The following is a 21,128-nucleotide window of genomic DNA, read 5'->3' as shown; positions in this document are numbered from 1 at the left end:
TAGATGTTGGTTGGTCTAATGACTGTTTACTGATAGGTAAGTATAGTTTTTAGTAGAGATGTAGGGGATGCTGTTCACACGATCCATTATGCTCTCTTGTGTGAAATTATTCAGCTGAGGTATCTTCTCCACCGTATCTCGAATGAAAGATTGATATTGCGATATCAATTTACACTTTGGCTTATTCTGCTGTGACATGCTGTTTATGTAGTCACCCGATCCTAGCCTCCTATTCATTTGGCCTCCGAGCAAGTCTATTGCCAAGGACAACCAAAGCTCTCCATTTATTTTGATTAGCTCAGCAGCACCGTGACAGTATATGCAACACTTGAAGCTCTTCAGTCAACATGTTGAAAAACGCATTCTTAGCCAAATGCCCTGTGTGTCATCGATAGCAGGAGCCATCGTGCAACAGAGAAGCATTCCTTTGGACTCCTCACACATGGTCCTGATGACACTCATGAAAAGGGCAGTCATCTTTTGTTCTGGGGAATATTCGCTCCTAAGAACCATCCCCTAATAGAATTCCCCAGCAGTCAATAAATGGATGAATTATGCATGTCCGCCAGCAACAGGGAATTGACAGAGCATGTAAATCAACTTCCTTCCGAAGCCTCCAAGCGCATCCGTCTCCTTGTCTTGTAGCCTTCATTAAATATGAGTTGTGTATATTGCATTTACTTGTGTGTAGAGAGAGATGCACGGGGTAGAGAATTGTTTGCAATTGGACTATTATTGAACTGCAGTGTAACCTTCTCTCACATATGTCTTCCATACAAACACACACACACAAATCACCTTATGCAAAAGGAATACATATACACAGACACACACAAGTGGTAGATACACACACAAAGGAACACTTCTGGCCATGGGAAGTGTTTTTCTCAGTGGGCTACCATGGGAAGCCACATGAAGGTATGAAAATGGCTTTAACCCTATTTGTACATGCTACTCTATATATGTTTTCACAGTTAGAGCGCAAAATGTAGCAGGGGTTTCAATTCTAAGCTCTTATAGTTTTACCTATTAGAAAAACTGTATATTCAGCGAAACTAGATTAACTGTTAAAAATATGTTGCTTATCCTTTCAGAAACTATTTATTTTCCATAACTCTACTTACAATTGGTCTTGGGCATATGTGTTAAGTTCCTACTTTAGTTTATATGAAGTTCATTTGTATTTTAGAGTACATAAGGTATGTTTCGTTACTGCTAATACAGTCTCAGAGTTGTTTTAAAATGTCTCATGTATCACTGGTAGAGGCAAAAACAGCCTTTCTGTAAAAAACAAGGCAATACGTTATAGGCTTAAGGATTATAACTGTATTGTATTGTGCAATGATATTACCAATTTACAAACAACATTTTGCAGTAGAATTTCTTAATAGATCACAATACATTTAAAACCAATGGCACTTTAAAAGCGGTTTGAGGATTGTGTTAGCTGGCAATACTGCATGGACACACAGAAAAAAATGTTCTTCTAATCTTTAAAAGGCAGCATAGCCGACCAAATGCCTCAGCCATTTAAAACATTTCTTCCAAGATAAGAGTCCTTCCAGATGCAATCGTCCATAATTGTCTGTAGTTTTGAGTGAAGTCAGAAAGTGACACTTGAACTTTTAACCTGCATTGTTTCTCCTCATCCTTTTGAGTGCAGTTCAGCATCAGCTGCTGGCTTTTAGTTTTTTAACTCTGTTTAGTTTTCAAATTAAGTTGAGGACATTTTGCACCCTTCTGCTCTTTACATGTGGATTTCAAATGGCCAGTGACATAAAAAGACATGGAGAGAGCATCTGAACCTTTCAGCCTGTCAGAGATACAACCTATCAACCTTAATGGCCTATGATTTCACTAGATCCTTTCTTCAGAGTGACTATTAGTGAGGTTGATGGCAAATGTTCGACACATGCTGAGCTGTAACTCATCTTTCAATAGCGAAATGATACAAAGTCCATAGTCGCTGTTGGGATGTCAGTAAAAAACACATACCATACCACAGAATACATCATTTTCTTCCAATCCTAATAATGTAGAGGAAAAAATGACAATAATATTTTCTTTTTAAGTGTCAGAATGTGATAACAAAAGTAAAGACTGCCTGCAGTGCCCTGGCCGTTCTATTAATTGAATCCTGTACAACATCTTGGCATATATATATATATATATATATATATATGTTTCTTCAATTGTGTTTGTTTTTGGGTTTTTTCCCTTAGGGGTTCCCTGGATCACATGATAATGAAATGTGTCTCTAATTTGTTATCCCCCCTGCATGCTAATGTTGTGGGTATACAATTAGAAACTCCTACTTACAGTGGGGCAAAAAAGTATTTAGTCAGCCACCAATTGTGCAAGTTCTCCCACTTAAAAAGATGAGAGGCCTGTAATTTTCATCCTAGGTATAACTCAACTATGAGAGACAAAATGAGAAAAAAATATCCAGACAATCACATTGTCTGATTTTTAAAGAATTGATTTGCAAATTATGGTGGAAAATAAGTATTTGGTCAATAACAAAAGTTCATCTCAATACTTTGTTATATACCCTTTGTTGGCAATGACAGAGGTCAAACGTTTTCTGTAAGTCTTCACAAGGTTTTCACACACGATTGCTGGTATTTTGGCCCATGCCTCCATGCAGATCTCCTCTAGAGCAGTGGTGTTTTGGGGCTGTCGCTGGGCAACATGGACTTTCAACTCCCTCCAAAGATGTTCTATGGGGTTGAGATCTGGAGACTGGCTAGGCCACTCCAGGACCTTGAAATGCTTCTTACGAAGCCACTCCTTCATTGCCCGGGCGGTGTGTTTGGGATCATTGTCATGCTGAAAGACCCAGCCACGTTTCATCTTCAATGCCCTTGCTGATGGAAGGAGGTTGTCACTCAAAATCTCACGATACATGGCCCCATTCATTCTTTCCTTTACACGGATCAGTCGTCCTGGTCCCTTTGCAGAAAAACAGCCCCAAAGCATGATGTTTCCACCCCCATGTTTCACAGTAGGTATGGTGTTCTTTGGATGCAACTCAGCATTCTTTCTCCTCCAAACACGTCTAGTTGAGTTTTTACCAAAAAGTTCTATTTTGGTTTCATCTGACCATATGACATTCTCCCAATCCTCTTCTGGATCATCTAAATGCTCTCTAGCAAACTTCAGACGGGCCTGGACATGTACTGGCTTAAGCAGGGGGACACGTATGGCACTGCAGGATTTGAGTCTCTGGCGGCGTAGTGTGTTACTGATGGTAGCCTTTGTTACTTTGGTCCCAGCTCTCTGCAGGCCATTGACTAGGTCCCCCCCCGTGTGGTTCTGGGATTTTTGCTCACCGTTCTTGTGATCATTTTGACCCCACGGGGTAAGATCTTGCGTGGAGCCCCAGATCGAGGGAGATTATCAGTGGTCTTGTATGTCTTCCATTTTCTAATAATTGCTCCCACAGTTGATTTCTTCACACCAAGCTGCTTACCTATTGCAGATTCAGTCTTCCCAGCCTGGTGCAGGTCTACAATTTTGTTTCTGGTTTCCTTTGACAGCTCTTTGGTCTTGGCCATAGTGGAGTTTGGAGTGTGACTGTTTGAGGTTGTGGACAGGTGTCTTTTATACTGATAACGAGTTCAAACTGGTGCCATTAATACAGTAAACGAGTGGAGGACAGAGGAGGCTCTTAAAGAAGAAGTTACAGGTCTGTGAGAGCCAGAAATCTTGTTTGTTTGTTGGTGACCAAATACTTATTTTACCGAGGAATTTACCAATTAATTCATTAAAAATCCTACAATGTGATTTCCTGGATTCTTTCCCCCCATTCTGTCTCTCATAGTTGAAGTGTACCTAGGATGAAAATGACAGGCCTCTCATCTTTTTAAGTGGGAGAACTTGCACAATTGGTGGCTGACTAAATACTTTTTTTCCCCCACTGTGTATATAATACAATGCAGTACAAAATCTAGCTCCATCAATACTAGACTGTGTCAAACCGAACATTTTAATATTTTGTAAACGTATAATTCGCGGCTGAGCTGTTGTATTGAATTGCATCCGAATTTACTTATAAAGTCGATATAAAAAGAACCGTCCAAGGAAGGGTTAGGATCCATGTGAGTTTGATAGAAACTGGTCTGCTCCACATGTTTGCCACATTGAATGAGGTGGGCATGCATGTGAGCACACACAGGAGACTGAATCTGCTTAGGAATGGACTTTTCTTCAACACTGCTTATGTAACAGATGGCAGCTGCAAAGTGGGTTAAGGAAATGGACATATTTTTCCTGGTGAGTAGGGCTGAGAAAACAAGACAAGCAACAAGGTATTCTGGCAGAGGAGCTCTTCTTTACAGTGTCTCTCCGTCTCTGAAACATCACAAACACACACTGGCTCTCTTCAAAGCCTGTTTCCTGTCATACCATCTATTGTTGTTTGTTGGGTTCTTGTCATATTGTCTTTATTTCCATGTGAGAATTGAGGGTAAGAGAATTACACTGGATGTTGGCCATTGGGTAAATCTACTGTTTGCTGATTTATTTTTGATAATTCCAAAACACCACAATAGGTACCAAGAAAAATCTTCTTTAGTCATACTGTAATTACTTGTAAAAGCTAAAACTGTGTGGCATCCTTTTTTTAAATAGACAATGAGTCTTTAATCACTGAAGCCTGCACCTGCACATTGTCTTTCACATAATAAAACAACTCTCCTTCTGCTGAGGCCCATCAGCAGACATTGAATCTGCTGAAGTTGTATAAACGTGACCCAGCATGGGACACAGGGTTTACATGTCTGCAGGCGCCCCAAGGGCCCACCAGAGCCATCTCAAAGTATATTACGCAAGTTATGGGCGGCAAGCTTCATCCTGCTAATCAAACGATTCTGATTACTTTTGGGAATTTGGTTAGGTAAAAGAAAAACAAACAATAAAGTCAGGTATGCAAGAGCTGATATTGTCTCAAGGGCCCTGCGGCTTTCCTTTACAAGCCAGAGGAATACAAAAATGTTTCATGGTTAAGTTACGTGTGTCTGTGCTGTTTGCACCAGGTTGTTGATCACATCGATTTGCGCTTTTTTCTTCAGTCATTTATTTCCTTAGCTAGTCTAATTTATTCCTTCTATCCTTAGTCGCTCAAGTGTGTTCCCCATAGATCTTTTGAAATAGTACTAGTTTTTTGGAGTCCTCCTCGGTTGTAAAAACATCATTCAAGTTCATGGAGCTGTTATTAATATGTTGTTGTCAACAGGGAGAAGATACATTTTAAACTCCACAACAGTGGAGGGGTTTATAGACAAAGAGAGAAGGGAGGAAATGAATGAGCAACAAAACAGAGGAGGAAAGAGATGCCTTGCTATCCATAAAAAGTCGATCCCCTTTTTGTTGTGACAATTGTGACTCCACCTGCCTTGCCCATGCGCTGCGCTGCGCTGCAGATGGCATGACCCTTGCCCAACCAATGTCACAGTACCACTGAATGCTCAGTGACAGCATACTGCACTGCTTTCATCCACACACCCACATACACACACATCTCCATACTTCTTTAGTGATCTGATGCCACCACTCTGTGTTACGGAAGGCTGATTCACCACTCACACATACCAAATGTTCTCTTGGTCTCAAAAGCCCTTCTCTGAAGTCTCTGTGGCTGCCACTGCTTTCAGTGGCAGAACGGGGACAAGATTGTGTCAGAGGCCTCGGCCTGCATGTTGACAGCAAACTCTCAACATCTATTCCTCACCAGCTAGGAAGGAGGATGCTGTCCTTTCCGACTATTTGAAACTGAGAGAATAGTTTTATGTAATAAGGAAAGTCGCAGTCTACAAACTACATATTTAACCACATTTGACTGCGTATGTGTAACTGAACATTATATGTCAAGTTTGCACACCACTACAATGTGGAAAGTTGTAGCTGATAGAAATGGAATTAGTAACAACATTGGCACAAAACCTGAAAGAGCAAGGCCAATTGGGAACAATGCGCCTCTTGGCTTCACACATTCACACTGTCATTTTCACATTGCGTGTACGATTTGAGTGTAAGTGTGTGCCATTTTGTAACGAGATAAAAAGTGGCATTGGCATTGGTGAGCTAATTTAACAGCCTGTTGTAGGTGAATACGGATGTAATTAGAGCCTCACATCTCTCACCGAGGACCTGGAGCTAATGCAGGAGATATCCTTCATAGCCTTACAGCAGACACCTTGTCTTTGTTTAAATTACCACAAGTGCTCCTCCACAATAGCACAAGTTGTCTAGAGCCCGTTCAGCTCAAACCAATTTACTTTGCCTCCCTCCCTCATGGTCTATAAAGAGAGAACGCGTTCTTTGTTTAACCGAGCACTTTAGCTGCTGCTGTTAGATTGACTTTCTCTAAAGCAGAATGAGAAATTGCCTGGTGGTTTGATATTAACTGTGTGTTCCTCTTTCAAATATAAGAGAAGCTGTCAATGCCCTTTATGGCGCATGCGGCACTATAGGCCAAGAGTCTGACTCTGAATAGTTGTCCTGGTAAAGCAAACTGCAGGAATGCTTGGCACTAGGAACTCAGAAATGTCTTTTATAAGGAAATTCTCATTCAGCAAGGATTTGACATGCGGAGCCTTTCAGCCGAATCCGCTAGCTCTCTAATGTGCACAGGGAAATAGTCAATGTACAATGTTCTGTTATGTACCGCTGTAAAGCTAAAGTAAAGGCAGCTGCTGACCTATGTTACATCTTTTCCCCCACACCTTGAAGACCCAGGGCATTTTCTGTCAGACTTCCTGCTGAGTGCAATATATTTTATGTGGGTTTTTCTTTATTATTCAATCTACTGCTGTCAGAATTGGCCCAGTGTGCTGTTTAATAGCTTTTTGAGACTCACTAAACTGAGTTTGACTTGTGTTTCCTGTCAGTCATACTGGGTCAACATGTCATTTTTGACCTGCTCATGGCCTGAATTAAACATACGGTCGTCCTCGACTCAGATTTCCAATAAATGGGTAAGCTCTACTGTAATTACATGTTTGCCATGAATTATATAGAATCCATACAGTATTAATCTTACTTGACTGGAGTAGAAAGAGGTGACAACTTCCACAGCAATTGTGAAATATGACAACCAGGCATTAACCTTTCATAACCGCCTTAAGGGTCAAAAGCAGATTAAACCTTATGTTCTTGTAAACTGCTGCAAACACAGGATTTTATGAAATAGTTTTGCTAGACACTACTGCTGCCTGTCAGTGAGAAAATGTACAAACGCTGTACAAAGCAGGGATCAGTAATTGCATGTAAATCTCCAACACATATCATTTTTCAGAGCGTTTCTCCTTTTAAACCAACAGTTTCACTTGTGTAAGACACTAAGTCTCTAACGGTGAACTGAAGTGCTATCCAACTATACTCAGGGTTCGTACGGGTGCTTGAAATCCTTGAAAATGCTTGAAATTTGACGTGGTGTTTTCAAGGTTGGGAAAGTGCTTGAATTATGGGAATGGTGCTTGAAATTGAGATAAAGTGCTTGAAAATGTAAATGCTTTACTTGTACAATAAATTGCTGTATGACTGAATAATTCGCTTTTTAGATTAAAATAATTGCTTCGCTTCTACATAAAACAGCTCCGCTGCGGCCTTCCCGCGCTATGCGCGCGACCTGCAAGTGTTTGTGTTACGTGTGACCTGGGCATTCTGATGAGAGTGATAGATGACTGTGTGCCAGGAGGTTGCCGTTTCAACGAGCGTTGGCTAGCAGAAGACAAATACAAGCCATGGCTAAGACGAGGGTCAAGCCCACGAGTAGCCTCCTGCAAAGTTTGCAACATAACGATGGGAGAGTCTGCGCTGACGAGCCACATGAAAGGTACGCCGTAGTTGAGCATTTTAGATTAGGCTAACGTTGTTTAAGCTAACGTTAGCAAGCTGATTAGCAAACTCGATTGAGGGATAATAATAATTGCAGGGGACAATCATTTCAGAGGAGCGTACCTATGTGTGCGTTACAGTCGCCATCGTGTGGTGTTCAGAGGATGCAGCACTCACGGCATTTCGTGTTATAGTCACGAAATATAATCTATTGATTCGACACAGAGCGATTTTGAAAGCAATGTATTTCTACTGGTAGTATGTTTCGTGCCTAAACCAAATGTGACTTGCTCTATCGAAATCAGTCACATTGACCCGAAGACACATTTTCGTTTGTATTACTGGTCTGGGGGAAGCTCGCGAGTGTGTTTGTGTATTTTTGCGTTTGTGTACCGGGGAAACACTCACAAGAAACACCGGCTGTTGCTTGCTGTGACGTTACATTAGTCCGTTCTCTGCTTGTAATTATGCCGAAGCTTCAAAGTTGTATTTATCATCTGAATTTGCCGAAACAAGTTTAATATTCTGAAAGCCAATACTTTGTTTATTTGAAAACATGAAAACAAACGGTCTTTTATATAAAATTGAAGTATTATACAAGTAAAACTACATTTTGCTTTAATCCCATGTAATTGTAGAATGAACACAGTCTTCCTTTGAAGATGTATAAGTCAGGTGTCTTGAATAGTCAGCATTACCTACAAATCATTGTACACATTTGTACATATTATTTTCCACTTGTTACCATTGTGAGTCTATTTCTATGCAGCTCTGCGTGATTTTGTGGCTACAATTCAGACTAATACACTACCAGAGGTGGAATAAGTACTCAGATATTGTACTTGAGTAAAAGTACAAGTACTCAGATCTTGTAGTGAAAGTAGAAGTACTCAGATCTTGTACTTGAGTAAAAGTAGAAGTACTCAGGTCTTGTACTTGAGTAAAAGTTGAAGTACTCAGATCTTGTACTTGAGTAAAAGTAGAAGTACTCAGATCTTGTACTTGAGTAAAAGTAGAAGTACTCAGGTCTTGTACTTGAGTAAAAGTTGAAGTACTCAGATCTTGTACTTGAGTAAAAGTAGAAGTACTCAGGTCTTGTACTTGAGTAAAAGTTGAAGTACTCAGATCTTGTACTTGAGTAAAAGTAGAAGTACTCAGATCTTGTACTTGAGTAAAAGTAGAAGTACCAGAGTGTAGGAATACTCTGTCACAGTAAAAGTCCTGCATTCAAAATGTTCCTCAAGTAAAAGTAGAAAAGTATTCTCATCAAGATATAGTTAAAGACAGTAAAAGTATTCATTGTACAGATTGGTCCATTTCAGAATAATATATATGATATGTTTTATAATGATTGATCATGAAAGTGTTCTCAAAGCTGGTAAAGGTGCAGCTAGTTTGAATGGCTTTGTAGACTGCAGGGTAGCTTGTGGATTTACTCCAGGTGGAACTAAAGTCTGATTTAACACTTGATTAGATTTCACATCATTCATCCACATCTGTGAAGTAACTAAAGGTATTAAATACATGTAGTGGAGGAAAAGTACACCATTTACCTCTGAACTGTAGTGGAGTAGAAGTACACCATGTACCTCTGACTTATGTTCACTTCCAACCTAAAAGTACCTCAAAAATAGTAATCAATAATGTATTGAAAAGTTATTTGGCTGATTGTTTTATATTGGCTCAGACAGGTTATATGGGAGGCCCAGTCTACATACAGATCACTCATTTTGAAATGTTAAACTTAGTTTTCTTTTCTTTAATTTTTCATCCTCGTGTAGAAGGCTATCACGAAACACACATTTGGTTGTTTATCGCATAAAGAACATCTCATTTAATGTGAGGTAGGGAAATAATCATTTGAGTATGTGTATATAAATATGTAATTTACAACAGCTGTAAGATGCTTGAAAAGCTGGAAAATGCACCTTGAAAATGCTTGAAAAGTGCTTGAATTTGACTTTGGAAAGGTGTAAGAACCCTGCATACTGTTATGTGATTACGGTTCATGCGGAGGTTAATAGTCTATTTTATCTCCACAATATGAGTGAAACAGAGATGCCATTTTTGTGACAGTAGGTCGAGGGCCACTACAACGCTCCACTCAGCACAGACAGACAGGCAGATGGTCTCAAAGGCCAATGCTGCCAAACACAGCACCAGTCAGAGAGAGAGAGATGCAGGAGTTTATGTGAAATACATGGATAGCCAGCAGGTTGATCAGTACTTACTCAACCTGCTGCTTAGTGTTGTTTTCCTCAATGCACTCGAGTGCAGTAATCTTGCTCTGCCCAGAAAACACTGAACTTCCCTCTACTTTGCTGCATCTTACCTTCCCTTTTTGAATTAGTGTCTTGCTCCACCTTTCTATTTGTCTCTTTCTGAATGCAGAGCTTTCTGTTGGCTATTTATTTGTTTTTTCTTTCCTCTCAGCCCCCTCCTACTCCCCGGCTTCAGTGGTTGTTGAGTTAAGCCTCAGTTCGGCCACAAACTGCTCCCCCTGGGCCAATTGGGGAAATGAAAGTTGGGACTGTTTAAGATGGAGGAGGGTCACTGGTTCAAAAGGAGGCTAAACAAACAAATATGCGGTTATATATTTGGATTAGGCGTAAATAGTTTAGAATAAATATTTAGTAATTGAAATGCCTGATGGAAACATGGATTTGTTGTTACAGTGAAACACTTGATATTCAGTTTTCAGTGGGCTTTCACTGTGGCTTGTAAGATGTCTTCTAGAGACGAAAAGATGCATTTACATAATGATTTCACTGAGGGACAACACAGAGTGAAGATTTCAAGCTTGTATGAAGGAAAGGAAAACACAACATTTAGAGGTTGTGAACTTTTAATAAACGTATGATAATATTGCTGTGGATACGCATCAGTTTGAAAAGTCGAATCCCCTCGATATTAGATCTCTGTATTGTTATTTTATAGATGAGTGTCACCCCGGTTAATCAACAGCTGATGAAAGAGAAGGAAAACATTTGTTAAGGCGTTGTAAGAACTCTGTAGTGTGGCTGCAAAGCTGTATGATCTGTATGATTGTGTGCTTGTATTCTTTAAAAGTAGTCATTTATGCCGCAAGATTAAATAATTCTTGAGCTGTCCATGAATCATAATTGTTAAGAAAGGTTGTAAATTGCCTTTTTCTGGGCTGTTGACTCAACTTTTAGGATCTTTTATTCATAACCGGAGTTGGTAAAGTGTGACAGATGTGGAGTCAACCTCAGGCCAGTAGGTTAACAAGGAGCTCCAGAGAATGCAACCTTTCTCTCTCAGTGATCTAAATGAGCAGGGAGGGAATATGCTTCATGGAAATGTAATGGCTTTTTACATAATTCACAAGTCTGGTTAAGAAAAACAAATGTTGAATCCTGAGGTCCCCTGCATGTGATGCTGACAGTGGCACAGCCCCAAAGGTCCTTCATGCTATTTGTATAAAGGAATCAGGAGGAACATTTTGTTCACAGTCACATTTGGCTGATTTTCTTTCTCACATCTTTGTTTTTGTGTCTGTCCGCAGTGAGGGTCGTGTGGAGCTGCTGGGAGGAGGCAGTATTCAGATCTTCAATCTCACAGAGGAGGATGCCGGCATTTACACCTGCATGGCGGACAATGCCAACGCAACCATTGAAGCCCAGGCCCAACTCACCATACAAGGTACCGTCAGCATTGTCTGCCTTCTGGCTCAAAATTGTAACAGAAGAACAGAAAAAAAACAAATGCTCTATTTATCTGAAAAAGCTCTGCCAATCTTCCTGTGGCTCTATTTGTTTAAGAAAATGTGAAACAAGGAGACCTACTGACTCTTATTAAGATGCAGATTGGATTGTATACGCGTGCCAAGAGAGGATGTATTAACTAATAAGAAGATTGCCGTGCTTGAGAGCTGAAAACAGACTCATTCCATCTGATTAAGTTTGGAAATCAACTTATTAGACGACTAAAGGACACTTCCCAGACCTGAAACAAAACCACTTAGTTTGAAATGAAATGGACAAGGTGTGTTTCTTGCTCGCAAACTATGTAAATGTGCACAAGCAGGTGACTGTTGGGATATGCTGCACACTAAAAATATCAAGGCGTTGACTGTGAGTGAAATATTCAGCATAAGTTTGCATACGTAGCATATGTAGCATGTGTAGCATGTGTAGCATGTGTAGCATGTGTGGTGTGTTATTACCTGTTCAAATCTGCCGTTGCCCATAACTTCACTACACAAAGCAACAACAAAAAGATTTGAGCTGCACATATTGCTGGCAGGAGAAAGACAAGTATAAGATTTTAGAAGAGACAAAAAAGAACGTGAGAAGCTTGAGATACCAGACAACATGGTGAACAGAAAAAGTTCACCTCTGCAAAAGAGGTTATATTGTGTTTTAGTAAATGTGTGTCTGACGCTTAGTATTAAATATAAAGTAAATAGTACACATAAGTAGCATTACAATTTGAGCTGGGTTTTCTCCCCGTTACATTACTACACATCTGTTGTTGATGTGATGTAAGATTTGTCCTCTTTGTAATTGGAAAACATGAATAACTTGCCGTTAATGGTCTTCAGGTCAAACATATCTCAGTTCTGCATTTCAATTTCAGCCAATCCTTTGAAGGTACTAGACTGCTGAAGCTGTAGTATGTATCACTCGAAATTCAGTGTAGATGAGCAAATAAAAATTCGAGACATATTCGTTTTGACATATTTTTTTATGAGCATTAAGTATCACACTTACACAAGCAGCAGCTGCCATTTCCCAAGTGAACGCTGACTAATCTTTCTCTTTAAAGTCCAACTTCGTAGCAAAGACTTCATTTTTCCATGACTAGTCTAAAATTCCCATATAAGCTCAGTCCTTGTGTCATGGTGTGAAATACAAAATGAATAAATAATGCATGTAAAATCTCAAGAAAAGCAACTAGAATAAATGTGTCGTCCAGTGATACCATACTATATCCTGCTCTGTAAATGTCAATGCAACTGACCAGCACTGGAAATAATCATAATGTAAATCTAAAGAATTAATTTTCACTCAGCAACCAATCTCCTCTGAAAAAAATAGTTCTCCCCTTCCCAAGTGTTGAAATCCATCCATGCCTCATATGGTAACAATGAGTGAACAATGTTCAAATTCAGCTTTGACAACACAATGAATCGAGCACGCCACATTCTCAATCTGTATGAGAGTGACAGAAAGGAGAACCATCTGTGGAAAAATCCGTGGATGAACGTAAAACCACTCTCTCACATAGGAGACACACCCACAGTAATTGCCTTGTAATTACTGTTGTCAGACTTTGCGTTGTTGAGAGAAATAGACATGAACACAAACATGTCATGTGTGCTTTTCCCAGGTGAGGCAAGACAACATGATTTGCTGTGAAATAACTTGAGACTGGGGGAAACACCCTGAGGCTCATTCCTGGGTTCATTGCATTTCACACGCAGCCACATCGTGCTATGACTCCATCTCTTTCCCCCCCAAATCCCTTCATCCCACCATCACCCCTCCACTATCCTTTCATCATTTCCCGTTGCTCCCTGTGATTACAGGAGACAGTAATGGGAAATGGGATTAGGTCACAGGAGGACATCGGACTTCACTCGTTTTCAGATTTCAAGTCTGTCCATCGAATTCTCGCTGAAATCCCTCATGTCTCTGACCCGACCCTGCCAGCCTCCACCTCCAATGTGACAAGACTGTCGAGGATTGATCAGCACTCTTTGAATATTGTTGAAAGACATCAGTCATTGTAATGCAATAAACCGGTTTGATTAAATCCTATGCTGTAGACTCTAAGGCCTAATTGCATTTGCTCCATCCAGATTCATGAAGAAACCAGATTGTGGCATTGATTTGCTCCCTTGACAACAGAAATGACACTTGAAAGGTCAATTGATTCCTTGAGGAAACATTTCCGCTCATAAAATGCCCTCATACAAATCATCGTGGTATGAATCTATAGTAACATCAACACTATTTTCCCCATGATTGACGGCTATAAAAACACTGTAGGGGCCTCTTCTGCAGCAGGAACAAGGAGCAATTGTGTGTTTGGCCACTTTTCATAGACACTGGACAGTTTGTGCTTGGGGAAAGATGCAGAGAGGTGGCCGGGGATTTGATATGGTAAAACATTGTTAGGCTTCGCCTGGAGATAGCTTGGGGGTTTGTGATGCAGCTGGTGCTCATCTGTGGAGAGAGCTCTGCACAGGGCTGCAGCAGGTGTGTGTGTGTGCACACACACTATCGCACAACTAGCATACATAATGAAGCCACACAAGGTCAATCACTCTATACACCTGTATGCATTCACTACACGTGCATGGTTTCCAGATTCAACCATTCTTCAACCAATGGACCTGCCTTAGTGGCTTTTCAAGTGTCCTTGGTTGCTATTTCCCCTCGAGAATATGTTTGTTCTTTTTATTTTCAATCAATAAGCTTTGGAATCTTGTACAATGTGTACTATCTGTGAGAAAGAGACGATACATTCCATGGTGTTAAAGTTACAGGGACACAAAGCCCAACCAAAGACACAGTTACAGTTGTACATTTCTGAACAAATAATAATAATAATAATAAAACTTAGTAAAATCTCTCAAAATATATAGTTAGTATTTTTTATGAAAGTCTCTACCTACAAGGTGGAAACTTTTTTTTTTTTTTTTTAAATGACCAAGGCATTAACGCTTCAGGAGAATCAGTTTGATGGTCCTTTAATGGTGAACCCTACTTATCAGAATCTCATACACCTAATTAATGCAGTTTTTTTTACTTCACATGAGCAGAGCTTTCCGGCAGAAAATTGTAGATGTATTGAATAGCTGTCCGTCTTTATGCTACAAAAATAGTAAATGTTCAGCTGCAAATCCTTTATTAAAAACACAACTGAACAAACATGAATATGTTGCAATGTGAAAGGATGTATAAACAGCTCCAGGAGAGATAGTCAGCGTCTGTCAAACATAAGCAAGAGGTATACCAGAGCAGCGTGTTCCAGATCAGTTTTATTAAATGTAATCAGTGAGATAAAGAGGATTAGAGGCTGTACACAAGCACAATCTGGCATTACCATTGAAGCTACACTTTTTCTCAGACTGCAGGAAAATTCCCGGCAGGTAGATTAGAAGACTGTCAGACTTTAATCTAAAGTGTTGACAGTTACAGTTAACTCCATCAACATCGTATCCAGGATTGTGTGATTACTGTATGTTTGTGAGAGTGTTTTCTGTTCAGTGTGACTTCGCTGTGACTTCTCACCCTCTGTACTCTCTGTGTGTGTGTGTGTGTGTGTGTGTGTGTGTGTGGTGTGTGTGTGTGTGTGTGTGTGTGTGTGTGTGTGTGTGTGTGTGTGTGTGTGTGTGTGTGTGTGTGTGTGTGTGTGTGTGTGTGTGTGTGTGTGTGTGTGTGTGTGTGTGTGGTGTGTGTGTGTGTGTGTGTGTGTGGTGTGTGTGTGTGTGTGGTGTGTGTGTGTGTGTGTGTGTGTGTGTGTGTGTGTGTGCGTGTGTGTGTGTCAGAAATAGCATAACAAAATGTATGTTTTTATAGGGCTCCAAGCCAGTGGCCCTCATCAATCACAGCCTCATGCTATCGTGTCATCAACTTAATTGTTCTTTCCATATGCAGCGCTCAGGAAGTCCCTGCCCCCTGTTAAAGTTAGGGTTTATAACCACACACAGGAGGAGTCGTTTTGCCTTGTTATAGCAATGAGTAAAAATAGACGGTACCAAATAGAAAACTGCATATTTGAAATTTCAACTCCAAGTTCTACTTTCTTCTTCACTGTTCTGTAGCAAGAGACGTAAGACATTGTACATCTATACAGTTAAGGCAGCTCACATTGATCCACGGAGAAAAAAGCAACATGTGACTGTGACTTAATGCCAAAGCATGTGCTATAAAGTGCTATAGTATTTACCTCCCTGAACCATGCTCAGAGACTCTTTTTTCCAACTAGTCACAGAAATAGTTGTTAAAATAATGCCTGGAAGAATTAGAAATCTGATAAGATGTGTTGGATATTTTGGTCTGTTTTTATTTGGGAACACCATGTTGCTGCACCCCACTGTGCCGTCACAGAGCAGATATATTCTGGCTGAAACAAAAAGGAAATGTTCCATCTAGCTATTATAAGAAAACTAATCTGATAAGGATCAGCACACACAGACACACGCACACACACATTTTCCCTCTTTCATAGAGGGTGTTAGCTCAACCACTGGGGTGAGAAGTGTGTGGAGGGGTCGCTGTCAGATCCTGTGTACGCTCCTGTATCCTGTGACACACGGTACATTTTGCATGTACTGTTATGAGAACGATATCACACTTTTGTGTGATATCGTTCTCAAACAGTACATGCAAAATGTACCGTGTGTGTTCGACTTCAGCTATGTGATTGTCTTTCCCATGTTTCTGTATCTGCTGAAGCAGCTCCTGACAGGCATTGCTCTGCTGGTCAAATTGTTAAATGTATTCATTAACTGATAGTCTAGTGTTACTTCTCAGGAAAGTGAGAGCAATTGGTTTGGGACTTCCTGTTAGGTTGAAACCCCTTTGTGGGTCACTAAGATAACTTTTCCATTGACCTATTTCTAAATTCTTAACTGTTGTATCAACATACTTGCTTCTTCTTATGCAATACTGAAGTTAGTCCTCCAAAAACTTCTCATATTTAATTAAAAACGTGTTTACGGCATGAGTATGATGTTATTTGTATCCGATTGCAATAAATAAGTTTACACAAAACAACACATCCAGTATTTAATCCTCCAAATTGCTAGTTAGACTCTTATAATAAATTACATTAATACCACATTTTAAAGTAAAATATTCAGTATGCAATACAAGTGAATGGACATTTGTGTTGTGTTTTTTGGTTTGCCAGGTTTTCAGTATACTTCCAAAAGCATGTTGAGTAGTAAAAGTCTGTTTTATAGCTCAACTCTACTGAGATTGATCTGAAAAGAAAGCACTGCACAAAGGAAGTGCCATGAACTCCCCTTAGCTGTAACCAAACCATCAACAAGCTGTTTCAGCATTTCAGGGAGAATCTAGGGCGTCTGCTTTCCCTCAGTTCCCGTCATTTCAAAACCATCCGACTGAGTTGACAAAATCGTCCAAAGATTGAACTCCCTCTCTATGACTCCGACTCTAACAGGACATTATGCTCTGAACAATAACTAGAGAAGCCAACACAAAGCATGTTTCTTGCCTTTCTGCTGAAGCTGTTTGTTTTGGCCAGGATTAAAAGTAAGGCTGTTATCTTTGGAGGAACAGGACGGGTAATTAGCACAGTCCGAGATCTGCTTGCCCTCAGAGTAAACCCGGACTGCCTAAGAGCTTTTATTTGACTTTATAAAGCTCACTGGACAACAGCCAAGCTAACACAGTTGGAAAATGTATTTTGTATTTTTGATTGTTCAGCTTCAACAGTCTTACATCAGGCCTTATTAGATCACTGCTGTAGCGTAAGTGTGGGACCATTTATGTCTAACATTTTAACGGCTGCTTTATTCTGCTCTCTGAATTTGACATTTCACATTGTATCTGGGTGTAGTATGAGATGAAGGCTGGGCTTTCTTCCCCTCAGCGTATCTCTATTCAATGTGTTCCTGGCTACCAGTGCAGATCTGAGTAAAGTATCTCGCCAGAATCCCTTCAGGAATCCTATGGGGTTTTGTTTTTACAAGCTCACAGTGAGACACCCATGTGACCTTTATGTGGCCGTCTTTTAACAGTTCACTGGAGTCGGTGTAAGTCTGTATGAAAGCTTCTCTTATTAAGCTACAGGCTAAAGAGATAATACCATCCCCAAAGAGCTGGGATTGTAGTTCTTTCAGCCATTCTCCCTTCTCTCACAATGCTCTTGATGTTTTATCCCATGTTTTAGACATTTCGTTGTTTTGTTTTCTGTGTCTGAACAATTTATTTCATTAGAGATCAATAGTTATTGGACACATTCCAGCTTTTGAGAATGTGTGTCTGTGTGTCTTTGAACTGGAAGACGTGCACTTCGTTAGGTCACTGGATCCAGAATTCCAGATGTTAAAAAATAAACAATAACTTCTTAATTAGAAGAGATTCATTTCCTGTGCAGGTACACATAGAACAATCGTCAAACTCTAAAAAAATGAATATATATATGAAAACCTTTGCATGCACACTAAGAATGATTGAGAGACATTTACAAGAACACATTCATTTAGTGTTGTAACAATTCTTTATAATTATAAACATGATGACCATCATCAACTCTGCCTTTTTAAAAGCTCAGCTGGAAGTGTTTTCCAATGCTCTCTGTCTTTACATTTAAGTGATCTTTAAATACTATCTGCCAAAAAACCCTCTTTACTCCCTTTCAGAGGCAACAAGTATTATTATGCAAACACAATGTCCTTACATTTTAAGTCAAGCCTTTTCTGTTGAAACCTGAGTTTTTGTTCAACATTTTGTTGAGCATATAACTACCTTTACTTCGCCTTTGTTGTCATGTTTATGTCAACTCCCAAGCTGATGGTAGTCATGCACGTCGTAGTTCTTTATCTCCAATTAATACAGGAGCCTGTTAATCAAAAACACCACCGCTGTTCTGATTAACCAACTGCTGGCCTTGGTAGCACTCTTCTTCATCTTTTTGTGACTGTGACTAACTCCACATTTACATATGCATGTGTTATGCTTTAAAACGCCAATTAAGGAAGGTCATTGGGCTGGTTGCAATGAGCGTCTCCCCTCTAAACACACACCACACACACACACACATACTTTCACACACGTCGTGGTCCGCTGAGTCCTGAAAGATCCCCCACCCCCACTGTTTAAGCCTTATTGGTATATTTAGGCATTCCTACTCATTGCTCAGTCCAATAGGTTCCAAATGTCTGAACACCATTTAGAGAAAATGGTGCATGTCTGCTCAAATGGAGAGAAGGGGGGAGGCTAAAGATGGAGAGATAAACGGGGAGTTAAAGGAAGATTAAGAGTAGGGGCTGTGGTGAAACGGAAAGAGAGAGGATGAGAGATAAAGAGAACCGCGGGGTACAAGCCACCATCAGAACCCGTCACCAGCAAAACACACTAGGGGTCTCTCCCTACACACACACTTACAAAAACACACTGGCATGCACATACACTATACTATACCTATATCCTTGCACAGATTGTAACAGCATGGAGGTAAGGAAACATGCTCTCATACATAAGCAGGCATTTACACACTTGTAATACAAACTGCAATACATAACTAAATCCATCCATGTACATATTGCCGGCAGGGAAGGAAGCAAAGACATGTACAGCATATAGCACCAGTGACTATACTCAAATTATTCATACTCACACATGGCTCAACAAACACACACACACAGACGCTGACTTACTGATACCTTAAAGCCGTGTTCCTGACACAAAAGTTAACCAAGGAATCCACCTGCACAGTAACTAGAGGCGAATATCCAGGGGACACCACACTGTGAAACACATTATTAACAGCTCCACTTCCCGCTGCAGGGAACTTTGGTACATACACACACACAATGACACAGGGGGGTGGCTGTCCTGACAATCATACAGGGATCCAGTCCGCAAGCATCACCATCCTCATTTCCATCCCTGTCTCAGTTGTCAATATTTTCCACAGTGGCTCAGAGAAAAGTCTAGACGCTCATTAAATAAGGAGATGGGCCGTTTCAATATTCTGTGGACTAGCCAGTGTCTTTGAAACATTTTGTGGTTCGAAAACTGGCATCTGGAAAATGTGCAGATAAGAGAATGATACCATACGGCACTTTTGTTTTAATACTGTAACTTTGTATTGTTTTTTGAAGCACCAAACCTGAAGATAAGCTTAGCCCTTTGATACCCCTACACTGTTTTATGTGATTCCTAGTGAAGTAAAGTGAATTGCATTTCCTATTGAAATGATTTTGTTGAACTTGTATTTCAATAATGCATTGTGAAATCTAAGTGACATGCAAGCTCTACTTAAAAAAGCATATGGAAATCTAGTATAATATCACAAAGCCACTTGTTGCAAATAGTTAACAGTCATGGTCAGGGACTATGTCCATGAAGTTAAAGTAGGCAATACCACCGATTTCAATTTGTCGTAATTTATTTCTAAATACGAAGACACAGAAAATAGAAAATTGAATATAAAAAAACACCAAGAGTGAGGACACTGGCAGATGCTGCCCCCACTTTTCAGATGAGGATACAAAAAAAACATGTTGTGACATTGTGCCGACTTCTGCGAGTTGTGCCTCTCCTCCCGCTGTTGCTCTCTGTTGGGCAAGAAAATAGAAAACAGATGGGCAAAGTGCATTTTAAGGTCAGGAAAACACACACATTTCACGGTGCCCCTCTGTCCTGTAGCTACACTGTTTATGGATGTATTGAAAATGTAAGCATATCTATTCAGTGTTTCCCACAGATCTGAAATATACTTGGGCGGGGTGGTGGCAGCGGGCGGGGGGGGGGTGCGCAAAAAAAAAAAGTTTTAATTTTGTATAATCATTTTGTATAATCATTTTGCGTAAAGATGGCACTCAAGGGCACACTAGTGGTGGTGTTCCTGGCGGGATTTGAACTCACAGCCTTCCGATCTTCAGCCCACCTCACTATCCATTAGACCAATCACTACCCTCTCAAATGGAAATATGTGTTTACATAAATGGTGACCACACTGTTTGAGACCCACTGAGAACTTAGACTAAGTTAACTATCTAAACCAGTGGTCCCCAAACTAAGGCCCGCCTCCACATTTGGCCCGGCCCCCTGAACAATACCAGAGACGCATTATGATTTTTTTTTTTTTTTTTTTTTTTCTTCTTTCAGTCTGGCCACGCGAATCCTAGACTAGCCCCTGTCAAAATGTTGTGACCTGCTCTATCGAAATCAGTCGCATTGACCCGAAGACACCTTTTGAGTTGTATACACTGATGGAAAGAGGATATTCCTAGCTTTATAATGATATCAGGATTGTTTTTGTACTTCAAATATTAAGCGAAATATGTCACATTATATAATGACTGTCACCGAGTCATCATTTTGAGAAAAAGGCCTTCAAAGTTGTCTCTTCTCTGGAATCCATCGATCTGATTGATTATTAGCGGAGCAAATGATCAAAATACTACCGAGGGAAGATATTTTCGTTTGGAGGGGAAGCTCGCGAGTGTGTGTGTATACGTGTGTGTGTCAGTGTGTGTGCTTGTGTAATTTTGCGTTTGTGTGTATTGTGTTTGTTTCCCGGGGAAAACACTCACGAGAAACACCGGCTGTTGTTATGCC

General features: G+C 40.2%; 1 protein-coding gene across 13 annotated transcripts in view; it reads left to right on the top strand.

The window, feature by feature from the left end:
• Window positions 1-21,128, top strand: part of neo1a (neogenin 1a) — a 72,666-nt gene that overhangs the window by 5,306 nt on the left and 46,232 nt on the right. For all 13 annotated transcript variants that reach the window (XM_034221024.1, XM_034221015.1, XM_034221014.1 and 10 more), the window contains exon 3: window positions 11,366-11,502. In XM_034221024.1, the coding sequence (XP_034076915.1) occupies window positions 11,448-11,502 (55 nt within the window). In that variant the 5' untranslated portion in view covers window positions 11,366-11,447. The remainder of the gene's footprint in view (window positions 1-11,365; window positions 11,503-21,128) is intronic.

This window comes from Gymnodraco acuticeps, unplaced genomic scaffold (assembly GCF_902827175.1).
Source record: "Gymnodraco acuticeps unplaced genomic scaffold, fGymAcu1.1, whole genome shotgun sequence".
In the NCBI taxonomy this organism is placed as follows: domain Eukaryota; kingdom Metazoa; phylum Chordata; class Actinopteri; order Perciformes; family Bathydraconidae; genus Gymnodraco; species Gymnodraco acuticeps.
The sequence above is the reverse complement of the archived record's forward strand: the minus strand, read 5'-3'. Positions and strand labels throughout refer to the sequence as shown.